Source organism: Thamnophis sirtalis, unplaced genomic scaffold, assembly GCF_051295495.1.
Source record: "Thamnophis sirtalis isolate CommonGarterSnake01/CBP01778 unplaced genomic scaffold, rThaSir2_p1.2 scaffold_1, whole genome shotgun sequence".
NCBI classification, from domain to species: domain Eukaryota; kingdom Metazoa; phylum Chordata; class Lepidosauria; order Squamata; family Natricidae; genus Thamnophis; species Thamnophis sirtalis.
The window spans coordinates 130,083,117-130,103,227 of NW_028261381.1; the positions used below are offsets into that span (position 1 = coordinate 130,083,117).

At 38.1% G+C, this 20,111-nt stretch overlaps 1 protein-coding gene across 13 annotated transcripts in view; it reads left to right on the plus strand.

The window, feature by feature from the left end:
• Positions 1-20,111, plus strand: part of NRXN3 (neurexin 3) — a 1,234,604-nt gene that overhangs the window by 772,727 nt on the left and 441,766 nt on the right. Inside the window, exon 1 of one of the 13 annotated variants that reach the window (XM_087725001.1) lies at positions 14,587-15,780. The exons of 10 other annotated variants lie outside the window; for them this stretch is intronic. In XM_087725001.1, the coding sequence (XP_087581127.1) occupies positions 15,543-15,780 (238 nt within the window). In that variant the 5' untranslated portion in view covers positions 14,587-15,542. Of the gene's footprint in view, positions 1-14,586; positions 15,781-20,111 lie in introns of those variants that run through there. 2 more of the 13 variants (XM_087725014.1, XM_014064374.2) reach the window with 2 other exon arrangements.

The window sequence follows — 20,111 nt, forward strand, 5'->3', positions numbered from 1 at the left end:
ATGCAGACTTGAGGCTTTTCTTCTGTCTAAAGATGATATATATGTCACCCTGAAGTTCCTTCCTGACCAGCATAGTGTATCAGAAGCAATCACCATTATTTCCCTCCTATTACTTTATTCCTTTAACTCTAGTCAAAAAACAAAAAAGTAAGTTGCTATTCTTTTTTACAAGAAGATGCCTAACTTTCAGATTATAGAACTTCAGTGTGAATGTTTGGCAAAGTAAGCTTCTAAAAGCTGTTTTCAGAACTGTATATAATTGAATATATAAACAACTAGAAAATAGTTGAGCGTGCTAAGTTGTGTTAGCGATAAAATTTATGCTATGAAAGCCTTACTTAAACTATATTTCTATCCAGAGATATATTTGCACAGTTGCCTCTTAAAATTTAATTAAAATGTCAGGCCCAATCTATTTGGGGAAAGTTGCAATTGTATTTCCCAAAAATAACATAGGGTGGAGTCAGGGGGTGGGGTTGTTGCTGCTGGTTTTACTACCCGTGTGCACATGTGCACTATTCAATGTAAATTGTTCTTCGCGCATGCACAGAACAATTTACAGTGAACTGCACACGCACAGTCACTAAAATCCAAAATGGTGGTGGCCCAGCGGCGGCGAGAAAACCAGTTCGGGGAGGTGGTAGGCCTGGGTCTCTGTCGGTTCTGCGACCCAGGCCTGAATTCCACTATCGGTACAGCTGAACCAGGCCAAACCAGGAGCAACCCATCTCTGGGTGGAGTGTGGAAGCAGTGACAATGCAGATGCTGAACCATATCTCCCAGCCTCTATCGTTATTATCCATGTTGGCTTATTTGGATTTATAGCCCAGCAAGATTTGGAGTACAGACATAGCAGAATTGAGCTGATTGTGTAAGGAAAATGCTATTGTCATTTCTGAACGCTTATTTTGTAGTTATAGTTACTTTATAGTATATTATTAGCACTAGAGACTTAGCATGAATTTAAAAAGGAAACAGGTTTTTGTAGTACTAAATACTCTTTTACATAAATATATTACATTATGGTCCGATTTCATTTAATTCACTATCTGTTTAGTGTAATATCAGAGCAATACATAATGTGGGAGCATTACATAGTGTTTGAGTTGCCTAGACATTGTAAATTAGAAATGACAATTCCACTTTGCATTTCTTATGACATCTATGCAAATCTTTCATTTCCATTCTGCTACTGATCAATTAAATTTTGCTTAGATCCCCATTCTTCCAACTTCAAATTCATTCTTCCCACTTTCTGTACCAGCCTCCATTTTAATTTGTTTTTTTATATAGACAAAAATATGAATTTCCTTGCACATTTTTCTATTTATTCTGTGTAAATCTCTTCCCAAGATTGACATTTTATCTAATACTTCAATTTCCCAAATGATTTTCTCTGATACAAAGCATTTCATTACATTTTTATATACTTTCTGAATTGCAAAACTCTAGACACTAGTATGTAACTGTATAATTGGATATGTTACATTGAAATGCAGACAGCACAAATTTCTTCTTTTGTGGGCAAGCCAGAAAATAGGAAACATGGTGCAATAGGTGGGGGGGAGGACTGGTAAAGGAGATCCAACAGTCAGGCAAGCTTGAAGGAGAATTAGGTCAGAACAAACAAAAAAGAGAAACAGAAAGTAAATTTTGCATACAGCCAACAAGATCTAAGTCAAAACCAACAATTTTTCTGCCTGCAGCATCTTTATGCTTTCTGTTCAAAGTTCTGCAAGAATCAATGGAAATAGTCAAAGGTAGCACAAGAGAGTTCAGACAGGAGAGGGCAGAGACCCTCCTCTTTACATGGTTTGGTCAAGAATATGGGCAATATAAATGACATGAAAAAGCAATGGTGTAAATCTATGGTCAACCTTACTTTGTACATTGCTCAGTAGGGAAGACAGCGTATCTAGCATATGGTTTGATGTAGATACAAGCTGCTTCGCCAATGTCCTTCCAAAGGGCCAAGGAGATGAAGTGTATCTTCACAATTGGGTATATTTATTTATTTATTTATTAAACTTCTATGCTGTCCATCTCAGCTTATCACTGATAAAGCAACAAGATAAAACATTAAAAAGTTAAAACAAAAAATATTAACACTGAAGTGTTAAATATTAACACTAATATTCTTTAGTGACTAAAGAAGGAATGAAGATGTCAAGGGAGTGATCAAGATGGTGATAGGGATCAAGAAAGGGAGGAAATGAGGGGTCTTATCTCAGGTGGGACCTTAACCACTTCCAGTATGACATACACAATGATTGGGGCCTCAGGACAATCTGCAGAGTCAGATTTTCAGGGCCCTTTGGAATGCCAAAAGGATGGGTGTGGATCTCACCTCATGGAACAGGGTGTTTCAGACAGTGGAACCCACAGCAGAAAAGGCCATGAAATAACATCTAGTTTCCCTTTCTAAAACTGTATGAATAATATGAATACATGGGTCAGTATAGACATCACCAATATAAAATACCTAGCAATCTTCTTTAGGTTGGAATAATGTTGCCAAGTAGTGGGAAAACTGCTGAAAATAGTTTGGTGATTTCATCTATGTTATTGTTTTATCAGATGTAATTGTTGAAAAGAATAGATATATTTTTAATATGGAATTAATTTTACACACGCAGGACTGGAATGCGACCCAACCATATTTTTAATCCATGTGCTAAAATCTCAAAAGCTTGTCCTCTGAAAGTAATGCATTTTTACTTATCACTTGGCAAACTTTCATGCACTTAGGAAAACTTTAAAATAGTAGTCATTTATGAATATATGAGTTTATGTTGTAAAATAGACTGAATAACATAAGATGAGATTTAACAGAAGACAGGAGTTATCAGGAAACACCATGTTAACAACAAAAATGAAATAGATACTAATGAAAAACTGTCTGATCAAAATTTGTAAGTTATATTGTCATTTTCAATGTTCTCCAAACCTTAGGAAATAAGGTCTGTCCATGTTATCAGTAAAAAAAACCCAACAACAAAGAGGGTAATTTTTGTCCTGGCCTGTATCTTTGGAGTTTTGTAGTTTGCTCACTAGCCTAGAAGGGATTTGGAATAGAATTACAAAGCTATATTATGCGTTTACATATAGAAAGGATATAAATATATTTAGCTTAGATAAGTGGGGAAGAGGTGGGTGTCAGAAGGAGACTGTGACTTCCAGAAAAGAGATGGGGGGAAAAGAGCAATCTGTTTTAGAAATAGGAACATTTGGGAATAATTGAAGTTAACAAGGCTTTTTGTTGACATTTAGATGCTCTAAACAGAAGCTAAAATGGGATTTGGCACCTTCCCACTCCACTGTATAGGTTCTGAAGAGTGAAAGAAAATAAAACTAGAGGTTTGTATGATGAATTTCTCCCTCTCCCACTACAAACACACCCTACTCCTACACACTAATACCGTGCCCATTCATGTCAACTGAGCAATCAAACAACTTGAAAGGAATAATGAAAGAAAATAAAGACAAAACTGTGATTATCAAAGGCAGATAATGTAATGATTGTTAAAAGTTTCTGAACATTTTGAAAGAGAGAGCTATTCTGTGGAAATAAGTATGCATTCTATTCAAATTAAAATTGCAAAAAGGCCTAAAATGATGAGCATAAACTATGACAACATATTCATTATTTTCTGAATAGTTATAGCAGATCAGCAAAGTGTCATACTTAGTCATACTTTTTCCATGGATCTTCATATCAACTACTCTAGTTTACTCTACCTGATTATCTCTAGATATCCAAAAATCCTTTCCTCCTCTAATCTACCACTCATTATCCAGATTGTTTGAACTTTGCACCATTTATCTAAAAGGCAGCACACTAGGAAATACTTCATTATGTATTCTCTAGGGTAGCAATTCTGCTCTGGAATACAGTATTTTGAGCACAGGAACCTATCCTATAGGTAATTGATCTGATCTGATTTGTGCCTTGAGTCCATGTTGACTGGCAACTGGCCAGAAAAGTGACTGCAATTTTCTTGAGAGATTTCAGAAGTGCCTTGCCTTTGTCTCCTTCCCAGGGGGAGAGGGAGAAAGAGGGGGGAGGGAGGGAGGGAGGGAGAGAGAGAGTCCCCCAAGGTCACTCAGCTGGCTTTGTATTTAAGGCAGAGCTAGAATTCACATTCTCCTGATCTCTAGCTTTAATCACCATGCCAAACTGGCTCTTGATTTGTTTTATGATTTGTTTTCTCAATATGATTGATGACCCACCTTTATTTGGACAAAATGGTGTACATTATTCTCCTATTCCATCATAAAAATACTTCTGCGGGAAGAGTAGGGCCAGGTTAGGTGTTTAAGGGAGGACTAAATAAGTTGCCTTATTTTTTTAAAAAAAATCTTTATTTTACTCTTAGAAACATTTTTTTTTTCATGTCGATGAAGTATCAGTTTTTCCTTGTTATAAAGCTTCCATGTATCTACAGAGGAACTTAAGAACAGCCTGTTACCCTGTTGCTTTGATTATTGTAGCATCAAAGTAGTGATGAAAATAAGGGGGAAAAATAAAGTCTCTGTATTAATGTCAAAAAAGATAATGTATGAAGGCACCATGTGTTAAAACATCTGGGTAAAACATCTGGAAAAACAATGGAAAAAGATGGGAACTAGTGAGGAAGGACTAATTCCTAAAAGGAACGGGCAGGCTGGTACACATAGGATCCACTCAGTGAGGCTTGCCTTTTTTTCCCCCCATGGATGATCAAGACAAGAAAGAAGGAAACAACTGGTCAGAACTTATGGTGGCCATAAGTGAAACTGAACACCAGCTCATCAGCAATCCAGATTTGTTGGCAACCTATTGCAATCTATCCCAATCTATCTATTTCTGAAGTTAGCTTAAACTGGAAACAGCATGACAGATAAGACAATTTTGCATCCCAACCAAACTAGTCCAATATTGTTAGTGTGGTTGTCATTCAGTATCTCAACTAAATCTTTTCCCATCACTTATTATCTGGTGTTTTTAACAGGAAATGCCACAAACTGAACCTGGGCCACCTGTATGTAAACAATATAATCTGCTATGAATTATCTTCCCTCCTGACCCAATTCACAGATTCTAATGAGCTTCCTGGTAAGCTATAAACTAAGAAGCTGACAACATAAATGCCATCTTTCCTGTGAACTTATCAAATACCCTTTCATAAATCCTTTTTTTAAAAATCTGTTTACCTACAAATGCAATTTATCTACCACCTGAAACCTACTGAACTCCAAGTGGCTAGAGTTGGGGGATATAAATGGGGATGATAATATATTGCCCTATTACTGAGCAGGAATGTTGTAAATATTACCAAGATAGCATATGTGAAACACTTTGAACACTTTAAAGTGCTATATAAATGCTAATTATTATTACTGTTACAGCCCATTCTGGGTTTTATAGCAGATGCACAAAGAATCTCAATGTATCTATAGTTTTTTCTTCTTAATGGATAAGCATTCTGCTTTCTCTGAACATCTTGCAATTAAAGAGTCCCACTAATTTAACTGACTCAATGTAACTTAATTTGCACATCCTGCTAACCAGAATTCATTGGAAACAATGGAATATTTCTTATTTCCTTTCAATCTAAAAGAGTGGAAGAGATTTATGTACAACCACTTCAAAATGTGATAATTACATACATGGTTATTTTAAGATTTCATAATATAGACAGACCCTTAGCTGATGACCATTTCATTTGTCATCATATTAAGTGGAACAGCTAACAAAACTGTAGTAAATTTTCAACATACACCAGAAAAATCTAAAAAGCAACACTACAACTTTTCAAATTATGCAGTTTTAAGGTATGCATAGCAAATTTAATCAATGCATATAGGCAAACCATTTCCATGCTTGTGCCATTTACATAATTTGGAAACACTTAACAGAAAAAAACTGTGCTAGATAGGAATTGATCAAGAATCAGGTATGGATGCAATGGATATTAGAAAAGTGGTATTGCTGCCCAGTTGTTTCTGGCTTTTTGTGACTTTGTAGACATCAGTTCTCCAGGATTTTATGCACCTTTGCATTTTGTAACATCATTCTTGTAATATCATTAATAGCATCAGGTTATCTTGTCTTCTGCCAGCCTTTTTTAAAATACCTTAGATGAGGGGTGTTAAACTGAAGGCCTGCAGGCTGGAATCAGCCCTTGGGTTGCTTAGAATGAAACAATGAAGGACTGGACCGTAGTGCCTCTGCTATCAAAAACAGAGCTCCCCAGGCCCTCTGTTTTTGCTGGCAGAAGGTTTCAGGAGGCCATCCCAACCGAAAATATCAGGAGCCCATTTTCACTGGCAGAGTGCTTGTGCCACCACAGGCACCCTGACACAAGTGACGTCAAGCTGTCCATGCCCAACCTAACCATGCCCAGCTCAGCCCTGAAATAAAACATAACCCTGATGCTGCCCTCAATGAAATCAAGTTTGACACGCCTGCCTTAGATTTTCCTAGCTGGGTTAGCCAGCTAGAGAAATACAACTTTATGAAAAAAAACAAACATTTTTTTCATTAAAAAGTGAAAAGTCCACTGCAACTCTACTAACACTTTTAGCTGAACTACTATCTAGTAACCAAGAGATACAGTGTACAATTCTAAGAAAAGCCTGTATCAGTTCATCTTATCTGACATTCTTCATTTGATATGTCAAATGCTATTTATGTCAATAGAATTTATTAAGTTCATTATCAAGCTGCTAAATTATTATTTCAAAATATATATATATATATATATATATATATATATATATATATATATATATATATATATATATATATATATATATATATATATATATATATATATATATATACACACACACACATACATACACACACACACACACACACACATACATACATACATACATATATAATCCTATGTTCTACAACTTTTGCTACAAGATCTTAGGCAAAAGATTTGAAGGAAACTAGGAGAAGGATGAGGAAAGTGACATCTATATAAACTGATATGCAAGAATTTTATATATAAAAATATTAAATGCAAATTCAGGTTTTATATAAAGCAATAAAGATTGATTTAATTAAGTGATTTGCAAGAGGTTATTATTTTGCAATTGATCACAAATTCAAAAGGAACTTATCCAAAATAAATACTTTCTAAGCTATCTGTTCCTGAACTTGTTTCCTTCATTCTTTTCTTTTTACTTTTGTAAATGATCCTGGTTGACAAACAAGGAAAAAAATAGCTAGAGAAGAAGGTTACAGTTTTGCTCATGTTGGATATACAGTATAAGGAAGGGAGTATGTAAACATGTGCATATCTAATTAAACTAAATTCAGTGCATAACTTCCCCTGAAAATATGAAGTATCCAGATCAATTGTTCACTCCATCCTCAAATGAGGAACAATTTATTTATTTCCTATTGTTATATAGACAGAAAGTATTCCTATCCATCCATTCAGTTGCTTAGAAATATTTTCAGCTACCTAGTGTTTAAACTATGGGCTGACTGGATTAAGGTTTATGGTGTATGAGAGAGGCTTGCTAGTCTTTGCATACTTTTGAGTAATTCCTTCCTGTAATAGGCATTCTTCTAGTCCTGACTTGGGGTGGAAAGGATGATTACAAATTCTGTTTCTTTCTTTCATTCATTCATTCATTCATTCATTCATTCATTCATTCATTCATTCATTCTTTATTTATTTATTTATTTATTTATTTATTTATTTATTTATTTATTTATTTATTTAAACAAACATTTATGTTTGCTTGTTTGTTTCTTTGTTTAAACTCTGGGCAGGGAACCTATCCAATACACCTTCCAATTTTCCCCAGAACAACAATCCTTTGAGGGTCAAAGTCACACAGCTAGCTTTCCTGGCTAAGATAGAGCCTGAACTCTGTTTCTTGCTCTCTAGCCTGGTGCTTTAACTATTAGACCAAACTGGCTCTCTGCTTTCTCAGTAATATGTGTGGTGACTGGTTATGTCCTTTTAACATGGGAGAATGTTAGTGCAACAGTTGTTTGAGTCCCTGGTTGCATTTATCCTTCCATATAGAATCACCAGCCCATGAGAAAAATAGTCATAATTTTCAGTCCTTAATATTTTATGGGTCAGGCTGGTAACTCTAGATACATATTTGGGGTGAAGACTTTAGCTAGTGATCACCAGTATGGAACTTCTTCATGCCAGTCATCTGTCATTTTGATAATTTCTGGACATTGGTTTAGGCTTTTCGGGAAGAGCTGTGTCCTAAATATCTCAGCTGATAGATTGGTGGAGTAGAGAGAGGGAGCACAATATGTTTTCATCTCACTTTACTCCATGCCTCCTTTCTGTTACACTAACCTGTCAGCCGGACTATTTTATATATTTATTTATCAGATTTATATAGATGCCCTCTATGACTTGACTCTGGGCCAAGTGGCAAGTCTTTAGGGTTTAGTATTATCCCTGTGGGGGTAGTATGTTAGTATGTATGTTAGTATGTTATCCAAATCCAAATTGATTTGTAAATTGATGGTTGAGGAACAATTACTCATTCAGCAATACACAAAATTCACAAAACACTATCCAGCATCTAGAACTGATATCTAGGTGAGTACTTTAACTATAGTTAATGCTAAGCAACAATTAGTATAGCAGGCAAGCATGGTGAATGCTTTACACAAACTGTAATTAAGAACACTTTTACTTTTTGCCATAAGTGATAAGCTTTTTGGTTTAATCGCTGTCTCATCTAGCAATTCATTTGTAAATGTATCTGACAGTTTCTTTCAGCTTAAATAATGAGACAAGAATTCTGATTTCAAATGTGAAGACTATCTCAGCTCAATCTTTTCAGACCTAATCAAAAGAAAACCTGCAGCAATGTTAGAGAAAAATGCTAACATTCAGTAGTAATTTTATTCCTGTTTCTTGGAAAAAATATATGTATAAACTAATATTTTTTTTTTTAAAAAAAATCTGTGCTAGAAGCAAATAGCCTAGAAGTGCAAGAATCACCAATATTAATGGCTTTTAGGTTAATTTAGGGGAGTTATTAATTGGGCTTTGGAATACTGTGATTTATTTATTTTTAGTCTGGATACTTGGCTGAGTAATCTTTTAAAATTCCATTCAGAAAGTTAAGGAAGTTTGGCTTGACCGCCAAAATATCAAATTCATTAAGAGAAATCATTAGGGTCCAAATATATGTCATTACTTCTCCTGAATTACTTTACTTCAAAATGAGAAGTGAAAGGAGGCAGTTGAGAGAAAACATAAGATGGCAAATTATCTTTTTGCAATTTCAGATTAGAATTTTTCTGAGGTTTGTTTTATTTTTGCAACTGCTAAAAACCATTGGGTAGTGTTTGCAATTAAATGACATTATAAGGGCAGTTGATAATGAGAATAGCATTTTAAAATACTTGCAGGAAAATTATGGAATGTATTGTCTGAATGAATATGGATCGATAGATGGATCAATAAATGGATAAATGGATAAATAGATACACAATCTGCCCACTTCCTCCAATGATACAGCTGCTAAATATATGAGTTACCAATGAATTATAAAGCTGTAAATATAATCCCTGACAATTTCATCTAATGTTTAAGGCACCAGACTAGAAACCAGACTGTAAGTTCTAGTCCTGTTATAGGCATGAAAACCAACTGAGGAGAAAACACCTTTGAACCTTCTCAGCCTCCCCCCACCCCAAGATGCAAGATAATGAAATATATGATCAAGTTTATTAGCACTCCATAACAATGTTATCTAAAGCATTTCACACTTCTGAAGAGGCTCTATGAATCACTTGATGGACACCTTATGTCCATACATATGAGGATCTCGACCCCTGAAGTGGTTGAGAGTTACTTATTTTAAGTAGTTCTTGAACATTCCTTCTTCATCATAACTTACCTCATTATAGCAAATCGATGGGTGGGTGGGAGGTAAGTTCTCTGATGAGTCAAAAAAGAGGACAAGATTCAGGATTGCAGTAGTTTAGAAGAAATCAGATAAAGATGCTGAACTTTAGAATCAGTACCATGGAGAGCAATTCACAATGAAGTATTGTATTTTTCAGAGTATAAGGCCACTTTTTTCCCCTCAAAAAAGAGGCTGAAAATCTGGGTGCATCTTATACATTGAATACAGCATTTTTTGCCTCCTGAAACCCGCCACCTTCATCAAAATGGTCTCGCAGAATGCTACTGGGGACTGGGGAGGGCAGAAATGAGCAAAAAATGGGTTGGTTTTTGCTCAATTTTGCCCCCCCACTCAAGCCCCTAGGAGCACTCTAAAAGGCTCATAAAGGCTATGCATGTCCCTTTTTATTGACAAAAAAACGCCCCGTTTTTGTGAAAAACAGGCTGTTTTTTGCTCATTTTTGCCCCCCATCCCCCAGCAGCACTCCACAAGCCTCCTAAAGGCTATTCATGCCCTCTTTTTGGAAAAAAAAATAGGCCCGTTTCTGTGAGACTTTTGGGAATGCAAAAACTTTTTCTTTAATCTGCCTCTTCAAAACCTTGGTGCATCTTATACTCTGAAAAATATGGTATATATTGTAACAAGAGCTTCAGGGAGAAATTTGCACAGTTTAAGTTTGTGTATATGAGACTCCTTCTGGGAATACCATGTCTTCAATATTTTACCAGGATTTTAAATGGATATTATCTTCCTGTGTGCTGATTGGTTTCCATAGGGAGAGACATGGGCATAAAAATCAGAGAAACAGGAATCTGTTTGGGGAATACAACATTGTAAGAGAAGCTTTAGAACTTCTCTAACATTTATGATAAATGAGATCCTAGTAAAGTTTCTGTAAGGCAAAACCTGAAGTTTTTGTATCACTTACTTATCTAGAAAGTCTCATTTTCTTTCACATTTTTTTTAAAAAAGGATGCCTATAAATATATGTGTTAATTGACAATCTTAGTTTAATTTGTAAAAAAGGAAATAGGAAAAATCTACACAAAGTAAGATTATAATTCACAATTTAAGTCACTGAAAGTCAGCATTACATATTGAGAACTCTTTAATTACTTCTTGCATGATTTTTAAAAAAAAATCCACTGCAATACATTTACCCTGGATATTAAATGCATTGCACTATTTGAGAATTTGAAGAATAGGATTCTTGGTACACAAGATTAATAGAAAAGATATAAAGGCAGATTTACATGAATATGATAACATATTCAGGTCCTTCCTTCTTTCCTTCCTTCCTTCCTTCCTTCCTTCCTTCCTTCCTTCCTTCCTTCCTTCCTTCCTTCTATTTTCCTCTGCTATCCATTTTATTATGTGCCCAACAAGTCATTTCTAATTCCTAGTGACTATGTAGATCTTCAAGAACATCTATCCCTTTCCCTTTCCCAAAACCAGTGTCCCTCCATTTTATTACATTCTTAATAAACCAGTATTAATATTGTCTTTCATTTGTTTATGTATCTAAAACTAAACTCAAAAGGCTATTGATTTAGGAATTCATTTTTCTTTAAATATTTTCATTTGACTTTTATGATTGTGTACTTGATAGATTTCTGTATAGATGATGAAAAAGAATTAAGACATAAGTCTGGGAATTCATATTGGGTGTAAGAGAATGAAAAGATGGAGAAAGATGGAGTCTTTTTTGCTAACTGGATGTTTATCTCCACATGTGAACTTCTTTGAGCCGAGGTAGCGCAGTGGTTAGAGTGCTGTACTGCTGTACTCCAACCACTTCAGCTGACTGCTAAGCTGCAGTTCGGCGGTTCAAATCTCACCGGCTCAAGGTTGACTCAGCCTTCCATCCTTCCGAGGTGGGTAAAATGAGGACCCAGACTGTGGGGGCAATATGCTGACTCTGTAAACCGCTAAGAGAGGGCTGAAAGCCCTATGAAGCGGTATATAAGTCTAACTGCTATTGCTATTGCTATTGTTTCCTTAGCTTTCTAATCTAAATGATGTAAGCTATAGATTTCAGAGGGATCATATACATTTATTTAAATATGTATACACTTACATCTTTTAACCTTGCACTCTGAGCAGAGGATTTATCTTTTAATGCATTGGTATGTAGCACCTTTCTATTAATGTTTTATACTACATGCTCATCTGTCAGTCCTTTCTTCATTAGAACATTTTTAAATGGATAATGATTATATCTCTGTCGCAAAATATAGAGTTATGTGTAGCCCCTGAACCCCTTGATATTACTTCCGGCTGATCTGCAATGTTTACAATGATGGTAGAGTCAAGCTATAAAATACATGAGAAATAGTCATATTAATTGTATTTAATATGTACATTTAAATTAAATTAAATCATTTTAACCTTGCCCTCTGTTTTGAAATTTTGCAATGTCTGGACAGGCACATCACTTGAACACTATGAATGATTTCCCTCTCCAAAGTTATATAAGCCCAATACATTGGTCAAATTGGAGAAACAGGAAGATCCTAACTGAGAAATTGACTTAGGGGACAATTACAGATGTCACTAGATATTCTATAGCTCCCTCTATCTCTTCCCCTGTCATATGTTTGTTTTGATGAACAGCTGTTAAGAAACCAAATTAATTTGGTTGAGGCCCAATAAATGTGGAGAAGTATTTCTCTCATGTCATTTCCTGTGTCTAAATAATTATTAGTGGTCTTTGGGGAAAAAATGTACAGCATGGAAACAATTAAACTTTGTTCCATGTAACAAATAGTATCTCTTGCAACAGTGGTAAGATAACGGTGCAAATGAAAAACAGTATACTTTTCCTCAGCACTCCAGTTGAATAGCTTGAATAGCCTGTATAAAATGTTCAATCGATTTTGTTTCAGATAAACAATTCAGACAAAACAGTGTGTGAAGTCAAAAACCTACCAGAACAAAATAAAACACCACATTAATGCAGCAACTTAGTAGCAAAGTGACAAGAAGAAATTCAGCAAATGATGTTTTCTCAGTTTCTGCAAATGAAAAGAAAAAAGTTGCTTAGTTAGACACCAGAAATTCAGTTCAAAATCCCTGCTTCTATCTGGACCCTAGTTAGTATTATAATGTGATGCTAATTCCCCCACCCTGTAAACCATAATGTGGATAAGCCAGGAGAAAAAATAAACATCAGAACATAAAACTTATTTTAAAAATTAAGTTAAAACTATCAGAATTCCTTTGTGGTTCAGGCCATAGTTTTACCTTGTCCAACATTCTAAATGATACAAAGATCAGGTGAATATTGTGGTGGTTCTGGGAAATCGCAAACCTAGGTTGTACAATAACATTCCCACTTTCCAGCAATTAAGATCATCATGTAGGGCTGGTGCTTACAATTCAGGAAGTAATAAACAGCCACCATTAGTATTAGTGACTATGAAAGCTTGATTCTATCCAGACTCTTTTTTAAAACTCTCCAACTGGCTACCGTGATTACAACTGGTAGAAAATGCACTAAAGCATAAATTAAAGCAGCAAACTAATGTCATTGCTAGAATTATGCCAGCTGGCGGTAATGAGGCTTATAGTCTAACTCATCTGGAGAACATCGGGTTGGAGAAAACTGCAGTCTACTCTTGTGAGAAACTAGGTCTTCTGCTCTCCTTGCCCTGCTTCCTCCCAGCACAAAGCCCTTTTCCTGCTGTTTTCAGCTCTGTCTCTTGCCTTAATAAGGTGGTAGCTCTTCCTCTTCCCTTGGTTTTTGGCAACAATAAAATGGTAATTTCAGAGAGTCCATTGGGGGAAAAAGGGTGCAACATGGATGTGGCATGGATCCAAAATGCCCGTTGAGGTTCTAGTTAGTAGATCACCTTGTAGTTCTGTGACTCAGTCAAAGAGTTGATCGCTCCCTCTACCTATGGAGGCAGAGCTCCTGTCACCTTTTTAAAACTATTGTAAAAATTGGAATCTTAATTGTAATGTTTGTTGTTTGGGATAGGGGTGGGAAGGATGATGCTTCCTTCTCACAAACTCTGATAGAAAGGAGAGAAAGGAGTAGAATGTAAGACACGTTCAACGACTGGAAAACTCAATCCATTTTCTTCCCTATAATTCCGCTCTCCCCATTTATGCCAAAGAGTAATTTTCACCCTCAGCACCAAGTGATGATAATCTGAAGGTGACCAATGCATTAGGAATTCAGATGAGCTCCAAAATATCAATTGTTCCTTTCTATTATTCTTTTTTTTTAAAAACCGTCTACTGTAACTGGTGTCCTGAGCCAGCCAAGGAGCAAAATCTCCACCGATCTGTATCGGTTGAAGTTGACAACAGCAATTTGTAATCATCATCGTTCGGAAGCTAAACGTGACGAACGGCTTAGGTTACTTTCCTTGCCACTTTCCCTATATTTAAGTTTTACGATTTAAGGCGACGCCGCTAATCAGAATGGAGAGAGAGGGGAGAGACCGTAAGTACTGTAGAAGCCGTATATGAATGGAGGGGGTGGGACTGCAGGTTCCAACTTCAACCCCTCCTTTTTCGGGAACCAGCCAGTCCCTCTGCAGGGTGTTTGGGCTATTCTGATTCGTTCTCTGGAGTGATTCAATTTGCATCCGGCTCGCCCATTTGTGAATTTGGTTCCCGAAGTCCTCGCTTCACTTAACCTGGGCTTTCTAGCTGCCTTCACTTTAATTGAGCAACCCTGAGCATCCTGGTTCCACTTTTTAAAATAGAAAAAGAGAGAAGAGGGGGAAAAAGACAGGAAAAGAGATAGGGGACAACGGCTCGACTCTGATTTCTCTTGTGGATGCTGGACTTTCTATCTCTCCTTTTTTTTTCTTTGCTCCTTCAGTTTGCTCTGTTTGAGTTCCACGGGAAGATCTGGCAGGTACTTTTTTTGTAGGGCGCACACGCTGCGAGACCTCCTCCGCTGCCGCCCCGCATTCGAGGATAAGGTGGTTCAGTTTGTCGAGTGCCCGTTCGTTGCTGCGTGCGTGTGAGTTCCCCGGCGCGTGTCGGTGTGAAAGAGGAGATTAAAGCATCCCCGCAGTGCAACCTTTGTCCGTGGAGAAGCAACCAAGCCACAGCACCTGGAATTGGGATAAGGCGGTGGAGGCGAAGTCAAAATCTTTCTAAGGTCTCTGGCTGCATTCCACTCACCTCCAACCAATTTTTTTTCCTTTCTCCAGTTAAAAGTGAGACGGCAGGTAGGGGGAAATCCCGGTGGATCGTGTGAACCTGGAGACAGAACGCGACAGATGAGAAAATAGGATCATCCTTCCCTGCTTAGTATGCGTGGCTCCGCGGGTCTTTCTTAGAAGCTTGCTACGTCTGAAGGGAACCTTCCCCTCCAGAAATTGACACCCCCCCCAAAAAAAAGACGCCTTCCAAACCAGCCCTTGGGATCTAGCAGCGGTTGACTTCGATTGCTCGCTCACCGTGTTGCTCGGCTGTTTTAACCCATTCCCCGCCCGCTCCATTGTGGCGCGCAAGTCCCACTTTAGAAGCGACTCTTCTCTTTTTTTCCCTCCACCCCGCAGCCGAGTAGGATGGAGACTTTGGCATCATGAACCTGACCCTCTTTTCCCGGCTGGAATTTGAACTGCCCGGCCCGTAGGTGTCCCTCTATCTTCTCTCCGGCTTTTTGCTCCGTGCGCTTGACCATGAGGCGCGCTGCTTTGAGAACAGCACCAGGACGCTGTCCCGCGTGGACCCTGTGGATGGGCTCCCTCGTCTGGGGATGGATCGTAAGCTCGGCGCGGAGTTCTTCCGGCGCGGATTTGCCGGCTTCTTCGTCCGCCTCTTCGCAGGTTCAGCAAGAGCATCATTTCCATGGCAGCAAGCACCACTCCGTGCCTATTTCCATCTACCGGTCTCCGGTCTCTTTGCGGGGAGGACACGGTGGGTGCTGCTCGCGCTTTCTTTCTTTTTTTCCCGCGGACCGGCCGGAGGTGGTTTGCTGGCGCGGGGAAGGGTCCTTGGGCTCGGGGAGCGGGCAGAAGCCGAAAAGGTGCGCCAGGGAGAGAGGGATCGAATCGGAACCGTGGAGGAAGGGAAGAAACTTTCCTTTAGTCTGTTATAAGCAGCCCTAAAGCGGAGGGCCTGCTTGCACCCGGCCAGCGGGGATATTGGCAAAGCCTTGCTTTCCAGCAGGAGTGCCAGGGAGACCGCTGCCGGCCACCAGAGGATTGGGGGTTTTTTTTGGGGGGGGTGTCTCTTGGTGTGTGTGTGTGTGTGTGTGTGTGTGTGTGTGTGTGTGTGTGTGTGTGTGTGTTCTACTCCTGGCCCTGGCAGGTGACCGGGGAGATCCTTCCTTCCTCCCTTTTTCAGCTCCTGGCCCTCCTCCGCCTGCTCGCACCTCTCAGTGGCCGCAGCTTCCTTTGGCCTAGAACTGATCGAACCCACCATCTGCGTCGCAGGATGCTTCGTCCCCGGCTACGGGTTTCTCACTCTTCGCTACGCTTGGGTTGAGGGCGGGAGGGCAGACGGGGAAATGGGGGAGGGGAAGGGAAGAGGGTCTGTGCTGTGGCGGTGCCAGATTTTGGGCACCGGCGTAGGGTTTTTTGGGGGGCGGGGAGGGGTCGCCCCATCTTTCCCACATTCAAAGCCTGCTTTGCTACCCCCCCCCCCCATCAGAGCTTCTCTTCCTCGAACTGCGAGACTTCCTCGGGCTTTTCTTCCCTCGACACGAGGAAAAATCGTATTTAGTAAGCCAGCGGAGTTAATGCCTCCCGGTAGGTTCTGGAGAGGGGGAAAAATAATCAAACCCCTCACGAAAGAACCGCGTGTGGCTGGGTGAGGAGTAATGGGGGTGGGGAAGCGTTCCCATAATCATAACGCCTGGTTTGCTTCCCCAGGGTGCATTACATAAACTCCCATTGGCTAAGTTTGTACCACATGTTAAAAGCTATAAGTCATGGTTTACAAACCACAATGGATATGCTCCATGCAATCTGCTAAACCATAACTAAACCAAATGTTGCCTTAAAGTGTTTTTTTGGAAGCCAAGCTAAGCAGGGAGAAGCAATGCCAATCTGAATTTGAATGTAGGCATGCAGGAGTGGCCTGGAAGGAAAGATGTCAAGAAAGCTGGTACTAGTTTTTAACTTTGCTAAGGGGGCTTTTCTTCTGCCCTACCCAGGACTAGTATGACAAACCATTCTGTAGAAGGGAGAGTTTGCTCTAACTAGATGGAGAGAAGCACTGACTAACTAAAGCCTACCTAAAAGACATAGAAGGGCCAGGTATATGGATTGGAAACTGTAAAAGTGATCCAAAAAATCCATTGGAAATAATTAGGGAGATGAGAAAGCCTATTTACTTGACTAGGCTTCCTGAGATCAATGCAAATACAAATAGGGAACAAACAAACTTAAGATATTGAGAGGGAATGAAATGGGTCACAGCGTTTGGGAATCTTTCTAATTTTCTTTTATTAACATTTTAAAACATAAGTCTATTCTTTACTATTGATTAAACACCTATTTGGTTTGAGGCAGAGAAATGACTTAAATTACTCTCACCGTATTGATTTTTAAATGTTATTTTAAATATGTCCTTTAATATGAACTTAATATATTCATTCTTAATCTTGGCACTAGAAATAAGGGTAATAGAAATAGAAGGGTAATGTGGAATTGGAGTGCCAGTCCTTTGGAGTAGAATGCCATGCATGATAGGCAGATATTTTGAGATGGGATGTTGATCCCAGGAGGCAAAATGCCTGCAACAAAACTCTTAAGGACTGGAATGATACACTTGGAATTCCAGCCTCTGGACATTGTGTCTCTTGAAAGGGGTGGCACCCAAATCTCAGGGTTCTTAATCCAGGGAAATCATTCCATTTCTGAAGATAGTCATTCTACACTCTATATATTATATTAAATAATATAAAATCATCAATCAAATCAATTTTGTTCTAAATGGTTTTTTTTTTTCACTTTTAAATCATTTTAAATTTCTAAGCTTTATATTTCTAGACTGAAATGCAGCTAAGATAACTTTTTATATAGGTATATGTCAGTCAATAATAGTTTTCTGTGTGGAACTTCCAATGTGTTCCCTTAATTAAATGTGAACCTGAATATTCAGCATCAAACATTTGCATACAGCATCCTTATCCAACCTGTTGTCCTCCATATATGTTGGACCTGAGTTCCCAACCTTTGGGATCAACACTATTTAGTAGTGTTGGCTGGGAATAATGGAAATTCTGGTTTAACATATCTAGGGGATAGCATGTAAGGAAGGAGCTCTGATTTAATATACTTAAGTTATAGTGTTCATAAAGTCTCTACAAGTCATGTTTTTTTTGTTTTGTTTTTTTAAATAAAGCCTTGGAAGAAAAGTGCTTTATAAGCTACATTATTTCTCATTTCCTTTTGGGGCACTTGTAAATGAATCTTCTGCATATTTTACCTGCTTCATTTCTGAGTTGGTTGAGGTCCAAGGAACTTGCTCTCATTTAAATAAGATTTTTGTATTATCCCAAGGATAATACTGGAAATATATTTGAATTTGTTTCTTCCACTCCCACTTGCAAGGAGTTTTTTTTTTTAATTAATCCACATAAATGATGACTATTGTCCATCCTTTATCTGTTTTATTTGATGTATTACATTGAAGTTCACTAAAATTTTAGTGGAAGCAATTAATACAGATTCCTAGGTATACCTGATATCGTGGTAGATCCTTCTTGGGAAATAGAATTAAAACTGCAGGAATAGTTTCTGTATCTGTACTAAGGAGAGAGAAAATAGCTGATCTGAAAAAAAAGAGGATAAAATGCAGAGGTGAAAACATATCAAGGGAGAAATAGGACATTTCTCCCCTCCTCCTCCTCCTCCTCCTCCTCCTCCTCCTCCTCCTCCTCCCCTCTTTCCCCCCTACATACAAAATCCAATTGGTTGTGAAGCTGGAACAGAAAATCAACTGGTACTAGAAGAAGCCGCATGAGTTTCTTAGTTTCATTGCTATTTCCTGAACAGAAGAGGTAAAGTGAGGGAAGGAAAAAGGAAAAGCACTGTCTCAAACCTGGAACATTAGCAACAACTCCTATTAGAAGCAAATTTGATTCTTCCTTCATAAAGGTTATACTCCCTTCCTAATTGTCGCTAATGTTTGGCGACCTCTAGAGGTATTCTCCCTTCAATCCGATGGAGAGGTATTCACAGGTTGAAAACAAATAGAGGAGATAGAATGCATTTCAGGAAAGCTAAGAAGAAATGAATGATAAGGTGAACCTCCATATAAGCCAGTGTAGGATTGTTACCGTGTTATTGTTGTTTTTACCATTTATCACATATGTGAACAAAAGTATTCCTTCAAGTAACCTCAGCAACTTTCTAGTTTATTGGGACTGCAAGTCCTAAAATTCAGAACAGCTATGGGAGTTGTAGCCCTATCATACCTAAAAAGCACTAAGTTGAAGAATATTGAACTACAGTGTTTGTGGAAGAGGGGAAATCAAAGTTTTTGTCTATCAAGAAAGGTCAAGGTGGAATTAGTTAAAACAGCTTCTGTCAGCATGTAGAGATGCATATTTCTTCAGTCTGGTTGTTTGTTAGAAAGCTATAAAAATAAATTATAACTACAACTTTCCCCTTATTCTCAGCCCCATATTTTTAGCCTTCAAAAAAAGTTGGTTCAGTCCATTTTTATATACATGTTGGTATACAATTCACAAGATTCACATCCCAACCCAGGATGTTGGACATCCTAGTACTACATGTTTAGGAATCACAAATAGTATAACTTTTCCCAAACTATCCCCAAAACGTTTGGGATAATTGGGATTTCAGTGGTTGCAGGGAAGGCAAATTATTATGTCATCTCTGTGATAAAACACACTCTGTTCCAAAATCTGATATTGTAAGGTCTGCTTTGCATCTCTCTGTTTCCCACATTACTTTTCTGTTTTTCTCCTTTAATCTTGTGAACTCTTTCCTTTCTGATCTTAAAATCCTTGTATTTAAATGAAATTGGATAGCAATTAACTTTCTCTGGTTTAGTCTCATTACTTGGAAGTATTCCAAAATGAGTTTAATGGAGGAGTGAATCAGGACTTCCTCTGAAAAGCCTTCTGATTCAGGATCTGAACCCAGAGGAGGCTGGAGCAGAACAATTGGTTGCCGGAAGCAAAAACATCCAAGTCTAGGAATTGTTGCATTCAGATCTTATCAGTCCCAATAAACTAGAAAGTTGATGTATTTACTTGAAGGAATACTTTTGTT